This window comes from Calypte anna, chromosome 7 (genome assembly GCF_003957555.1).
Source record: "Calypte anna isolate BGI_N300 chromosome 7, bCalAnn1_v1.p, whole genome shotgun sequence".
Classification (NCBI taxonomy): Eukaryota; Metazoa; Chordata; class Aves; order Apodiformes; family Trochilidae; genus Calypte; species Calypte anna.
This window is the reverse complement of record NC_044253.1, coordinates 36,070,878-36,077,983: the sequence shown is the minus strand read 5'-3', so window position 1 is coordinate 36,077,983 and position 7,106 is coordinate 36,070,878. Positions and strand designations below refer to the sequence as shown.

General features: G+C 48.9%; 1 protein-coding gene across 1 annotated transcript in view; it reads left to right on the top strand.

The window, feature by feature from the left end:
* The first annotated feature begins 326 nt into the window (after nt 1–326).
* The window catches only part of KLF7 (Kruppel like factor 7), a 47,850-nt gene continuing 41,070 nt past the window's right edge, over nt 327–7,106 (top strand). The window contains exon 1 of the mRNA XM_008495932.2: nt 327–506. Coding sequence (XP_008494154.2) covers nt 327–506 — 180 coding nt within the window. The remainder of the gene's footprint in view (nt 507–7,106) is intronic.

The window sequence follows — 7,106 nt, the reverse complement described above, 5'->3', positions numbered from 1 at the left end:
AGAACGGGGAGGGGGTGGTGGTGGTGGTGGTGGAAACGCCGGGTCCCCCAAAGATAGAGGGGAGGGGGCGCTCGGTCGCCATCGCGCATGGCCGCGGTGCGCGGCGGCGGCGGGGACGTGCCCCGGTGCGGAGGCCGCGGGGTACTCGTCTTCCTCGGCCCAGCCCCCGGCCCTCGCTGTCCCTCCGTGCTGACCCTTTCTCCTTTTTTTTTTTTTTTTTTTTTTTTTTTTTTAAAAGTGTGACTGAAACAAAACAAAGCCAAAGGGACGCTGGATCTATCATTGGTTGATTTTCCTCCTCCTTTTTTTTTTTTTTTTTTTTTTTTATGATCAAAAACAACCCCCCCACCCGAGCAAACAAACACACACAAAAGCAGAAAGAAAGGGTCTTGCTCAGCAGCAGCATGGATGTCTTGGCTAGTTATAGTATATTCCAGGAACTCCAGCTTGTCCACGACACCGGCTACTTCTCAGCTTTGCCATCCTTGGAGGAAAACTGGCAGCAGGTGAATCATTTAAATTTCTCCTGTAAATCTCTTAAGTGCAGACAGTCGGTGCACTGGGGCTGCATTTCTGACTTTATTTTATTTTTGTTCTTTAATTTAGGGTTGGTTTTTTGGTTTTTTTGTTTTTGTTTTGGTGGTTCTATATTATTTATTTTTTTTTTATCATCCGCGTGGTTAAACCTTTAAATGTGGGTTTTTTTGCCATGGCAAACTGAGCAGTCCATTCCGATCTGCTTGCCTTCAGCCCTTTCTGAGCACACCCGGCAGCACCTGAGACCCGGTGACATTCTTCAGGGTTTTGTTTTTATGATGACGACTCTTTTTATTTTATTTTTGAGCTTAGATTTTTGTTGTTGTTGTCACTGTCGTTCTCTTAAGCAAGGCTGATCACTTCCAGCCAGTGCTAACAACTGGCAGGTGGTGGAAACGGAATAGATCTGTTCTTATTTTCAGGTAATTAGTATATGTCAATAAAAATCGTTGCTTAAAGCAAAGATGGGAGGTGGGCAGGTGCGTGGAAGCACCACCAGAAGCTTTTAGGCTGAATTCTGTAACTAGAGAGGTGACTTATTTTAATTTTTTTTTTCTTTTTAGAAGGTGGGGAGAAGCACACACTTCTTGCTGTATCTTCAAACAATGATGCCTCAGGCTGGTTCCAGGAAACCAGCGTGTTCTGAGGCTGGTAGCTATAACAGGCAGACAGAATTAGGGTGCTTTTAAGGATGGAAATCAAGCACTGTGAATGCATTAAAATGACGACTGGTCATTAAAATGACTGAATAAATGAGACCAAGGGGAAGGGTGGGTTAGAGAGAAAAGAGTGGTGTAAAATGAGCTATGAGAGATGTGTAGTTATCAGACAGATGGGATGCTGAGGGCAAAGGACAGGCAGGATTCCTCCTTATGGCAGGACCTTGTGAGGTGGTCCCCTTTCTGGATGTGGTTTTCTGGCAGAGGTGGTGTGCCAGGCGAGACTGTGGAAACTAGTGTCTCTTTGAAAGGAATAAATAAAAAAAATAAATAAGGAAACCCAACCAAAACCGAAACCCGCTGGTGGGTAGGAGTAGCGGAGTGTGGCTGGGCTGACATGTGGCTCTGTGGCTGCAGGAATAACCAGCAGCTGGGTCTCACCTCACCTGAGCTGTGGCTGGTGTGAGGCCAGTGCCTGCTGGGTCTCCAGGAGGGACAGTTTTTGGGATATTCATATATTTTCCCTCAGAAGCTGTGTGGGGAGGCGTGTGGATGGTGGGGCGAGCGCTGAGGCTGTGGCATTGTCATCCAGCGGGGTTCTGAAAGGTTTGCCCCAGTAAAATCATTCTGGCTTCAGCTTTGTGTGCCTAAACGGGAGGTTCAGTGACAGCTCCGGGCTGAACACATGCAGGATTTAATTTGCAAAACGACTGATCCAACTTTGTTTTATCCTCTGGGGGTGGGGGGGAGGGGATGCTTTTTTGTTAATATTCAGCTCGCACATCCGTGGTGGTCACATCTGCTTTCCTTTTATATGTGTAGCATGCCAATTAAACCAAAGAGGTTAATATCATTTCGTTTAAAAAAAAAAAAATAATTAACTCGGTAGCATCATTACTGTTGAATTGGTTGCATATTCAGCTGCCTGTTAGTAAGAGTGCCGAGAGTCCAAAGCGAGCTAATCTGTTGCCATAGCCAGCATGCTCTGGGCAGTGCTGTGTGTGATACTCTCTCTCCTGCTGCCTGCTTTTATGCGTGGAAGAGCAGCGGTTTGATTTATCCAGTACAATGTAGCTATCCAAGCCCGTTGTTACTGGTAGGGCATTTAAAGCTCACACTCCTCTGCTTGAACCCCTTGAACATCCACGGATGTTTGAAAAGAGAAGTTGAAAATAATTTATGACGTTTTCCCCCTTATTTCCCCTCGGATCCTCCAACCTGTCCCTGGCGTTTCATAATGCATCCTGTATTTACCCTCTGGTTTCATACCCCTGTTGCTGCCAGGGCTCTCCTCGCAAACAGCAGGGAGCAAAAGTGTCGTGTGAGTGGTGGGAGCAGCTGAGGGTGGCTGTGCAGAGCAGGCTGCCACGCGGGCTTGGCAGACCCACTGACACACAGACCCCGATTCCAGCATTCCGGATCCCTCGCTGCTGTGGCCAGGGCTCGGGAGGTTGTTTATTTCAGGCAAACCGTAGCAACTCGGGGACAAAGGGGATGTGTGTGTGTGTATGTTTGGTTCTAAAGGGACCCTTTAAAACTGTGGCTTTAAAACAGGCTGCAGTGGAGACCCCAGGGAAGAGAGCTAATAGGGCAGTGAGTGATCCCTGCGGGAAGCGTCGGGGTTGCGGAGCAGCAGCTTTAATTCTGAGTGAAAACACTTTGAATGGGTCTTGTCTCTGCTCCCAGGAAGAGCTCTCTGGTGCTGTACTCGAGCTCCACAGAGGCTCCAGATCACTGCTTCTCCCAGCAGCAAGGCAGCACCCCGAGGAGGTTGCCTCAGAGTCTCTTGAAAAGGGGGAAGTAGTTTTGTGGGTCAAGAGCAGGCTTCCTCGTCACGTCGTGAGCCTGTTTGTGAGTAGCAGCTACTACTGCTTGATATGGAGAGGTTATTCCCTGCCAGTTCCTGCTCCCAGGAACAGTGCCTGCTGTGGTACTGCAACAGATGCACTTGCCCCAGTGACAATCAGAGCGTGCCTTGGGGTGGAAGTGTTGCCACAGCCCTGTCTTCCTTCTCTCCTGAGCCTGGACCATGCTTTTCTAGCTGCTGGCAAAGGGCAGTTGCTGGTGTTTCTGCTGGTGAAACACAGCTCAGGCAGGTTGCTGCATGCTTGCATGCAGTCAGCTGATCTTCTCTCCCCTTTTTCCTTCCCACCACAAGAGAAATGTGAGCACGTTTGGTATCTGTGCTTCTGTCAGATGGAGCTGAATGGGAGCAACCCAGGGATACGTACAAAGCAAAACAGATTTTGTGTAGGAAGAGATTGTCGGCTCTTGTGTAGCCTTCTTTTTAAGGAGGAAAAAAAAGCACCAAAAACCCCAAAACAAACAGAAAAACCCTTCTCACTCTACCCTGGACATAGTTGACATTGTAAAAATGGAAATATCTAAGTGGAAGCTGGAGCCTAATCCATGATGTGTTTCACATTATTTTAAAACACACTAGGAAGGGAGGGCTTGTTTTCCAGGCAGCAAAAGCTTAGCTTCAGCGTGTCAGCTTTGGGTGTACTCCTTCAGGCACAACACTTTCGAGGTCAAGGAGGGCTTTTTCTTGGAGTGGGAAGGTCAGGGTCTAAGGAGTAATTTGTAGCACAGCTTCATCAGGAGGGAGATAACTTTGCTGACTCTTTGTTTGGCTCCTCCAGCAGCGCTGAGCCACGGGGGGGGGCACTGAGGTTGAAGGAAGAGGTGTGCTCTGTGCTGGAAGGCGAGGTGCTCGCTGCCCATCAGCTGGCTGGTGCATCTCTGTGTCTCTGCCTGATGCTCCCTGCTGCCTCTGAAGCGTGGTGGTTGCTCTCTGTCCCTGCCAGCTGACTCTGCAGTTCAGGAGCAGGGCAGAGAGAGGCTTCAGCACCTGCTGGGGTGGGGCAGGAGGGCCTCTGGCCACATTAGGCTCTCTGATGTGGCATCTCCAAGACTGGAACCAGGCTGCTGGGAGGGAGGGTGCTGGGCTGAGGAGAGCTTTGCTGCTCTGCAGAGGAAGGAAGTGGGTGGGTGGGAGGCTGTTCTTGAGGGAGGTGACTGTGAGGAGCCAAGCCTGTGCAGCTGCACGTGGTCCTGCTCTGTCTGTGCTGGGCTGAGCATTGGGCAAGGGATGGAGGTGGTGGGGCTTCGGGCTGTTCTTCTAATGGGCCTTCACAACGTCAAATGTGAGGGGGGACATTAAAAGCTCAGTGAGCAGGAGGCATCTTTTGTAGCCAGCCATGTCTTCTCTTGGTGGGTAACATTTCAAATCACCCCTGTGCTCCTTCTCCAGGGGTCTCTTGGAGGACTCAAGCCCGGCCATCCTGGTGTGGGGAAGTGGTCTGATCAGGAGACCTTTTCAGCTCTGAGTCCACGCTCTGCCTGGTCTGTGCCTCCAGCATGGCAGTTGTGCAGTGTCAGAGCACAAAGAGCAGGCAGAGGCCACCTGTGTGGCTAGAAAATCAGCAGAGAACCAAGTTGCCTTCCTCTCAGAAAGGAGGCAGCCTTTCTTTCCCATGCCGGGCATCAGGTTCAACCCATCAGGACCGAGGTGGCAACAGTGTATTATCATTTGCTGGGTAACAATTGCTCCTGAACATTTCCTCCTGCCTGGGCTGACCCCTTTGCTCTGGGCTGCAGCAAACAATGACCTTTCCAAGGGAGATGCACGTTTCCTGTAAAGCAAAAGATCAAGGCAGCCTTTGTTTCGCTCCCGACGCTGCTGTAGAGCCTTCTTTGCATATTTTTAATCAAGTCTTCAAGTCTCAGTCTCCCCCTTTCTGAAGAGACTGACAGCAAGGATGCAGGGGCATGGTCTGTGGGGGCTGGGATGCTGAGGGCTGACCCTTTCTGGCAAGAGGTCTTGGAGATCCCTGTGCTGTATGAGAGTGGAGTATCCCAAGGTGACTAATCTAGCAGAACCTTTACATCTTCAGGCTGGCTTCTGTTTGGCAGACGGGGTCATTTTCAGGCCTATAGGAAAAATTTCCACTGCCACTGGAAAGGCATAAATCACACTGGAGAACATTCCTGCCTCCCCATCATCTCCATTGTTCCAGTTTAATGGCATAGTTGGCCACTACATAAACTAAACCATCTCTTAATATTGCTGTTTCATCTTGGTTCCAGTCACAGTGTAACACATTTCTTAAGTGCTTATAGTACATCATGCCTCTGGAGAATAACTTGCAGGAATGGTTGACTTCCAAGAACAGCCACGTGTGTCAGGCAGCGTAGTCCAGAATGCTGGTCCATTTACACCTGCAGGCTCTCTGCTTGCTCCTTGTGCTGAAAGCAGACTCCTGTCACCTGATGGGAGGAGGTGAAAGACAAAATTGATGTCTCCATTGTCTCAGGATTCCTCCCTTACAGAATCTGTTGTTACAACTGATTATTTCTTGGCGTGATGAAAGGGATCCACGTGTTGGGTCTTAAATAGCTGATTACGTGTGTGACTTGTGTCAAGTGGTTTTGAAACATGGTAAATACCTTCAGGCAGTGGACAACCATAATGTGGGTACTCAGCTGGAAAATACTGTTTGTTTGGGAGGCTTTAACCCCCAAGCCCATGGTTCTGTATGTCCTGTTGAACAGGCAATGCGTGGATCGGAGTAGGCTACAGAACAGTGGTGATACATAGATACTTCCATGTGGAAGTGGCAGAAGGTCTGCTGTTCCACGCAGTAATTTCACACTTGAGCTTCCCAGGCTGGAGGCAAATGGTATTTTCTGGATATTGTTTTGGGTTTTTGGGGTCCTTGTCAGATGAGAAACATTGTGTGTTGGGAAAGGTTATAGGGGTGTGAGAAGGAAGCTGCTTCTCTGTGGTGCTCTAGCTGCAGGTGAACAACCTTGAATCTGATTGTCCTTATAAAAAAAAGATTTTGCTTGCTGGCTGGGCAGTGTTGGTGTTTGGTGTGTAATAGTACACCTCACCTCCTGTCGAGTTGGTCACACTCTGTAGAGGGGAAGGAGAAATTGTAGGCTTTTGATCATCACGTTCAAAACCTCATCAGAAGTTACCACAGCTACTGTAATTAACAGCAAGTTTCCTTTTGATGGTAAACCTGAATTCTAACCCTATTATTAGCTAATAAAGGTGTTTTCAAGAATGGTGCTGAGTCCCTCTTACTTTCCTTGCTGTGTCCCTGGACTCTGAGGTGTCTCCTGCCCATTCCCTTACCTATTTGCCTATTTCCAAGCTCCCAGCAACACTGAGGAGCTGGGGGTGCCATTGTTGTGGTGGCCTTCAGGTCTAGCTGCAGGAACCACCCACCTGGATTGCTGAATTTCTTCTCCCCACAGATCCTCTTTGTGGTCCTGAGTGCTTGGTCCAAATGAACTGGAATTCACTTGAACTGCAGGGTTCAGCTGGTTCTGTAGCAAACAAACAAACAAAATCTGCCAGGGAAAGAGCCTCCCCCCCTCCCAGATTTTCCCGGGTGGAGAAGAGGTTTGGAGTGCAGATGTTGTGCAGGTATATTCCCCAGCTTGATGCTGTTGGAGATGAGAAACCTATCCTGGGTTTCTTCCCTTGGTTTCAGGCTTGGCAGGCACTGCGTGAGTTCTGAGTGGAGGAGTTTGGTACTCTCTTGGCATTGTCTGGTCCCAGTAGTGCCACTTTGTGTTAAAAAAATCACGTGCCTGGTTTCCAAGGCACTCAGATTGTTATTAAAGTCATGGAGGGGGAGTTATTTTTTTATTTTATTTTTATGTCCTTTCTGCTTTCCTTGCTTCTGAGCCACTGAGGGTTTGTTTATTGTCTTTTATTCTCAAATATAAAAAAAGCTGGGTTTTCCAACAGTTGCTTGATTGCAGCAGCGTTACAGAAAGGCCGCTGTGGTGGCATTCTGCAAGCTGGCAGTGCAGAGATAGGTGTGTATACCAAAATAAGCTCGTGTGTGGCTGCATTTGCCACCCCTGCTCTGGGAGGGAAGCTGCCAGGCAGCT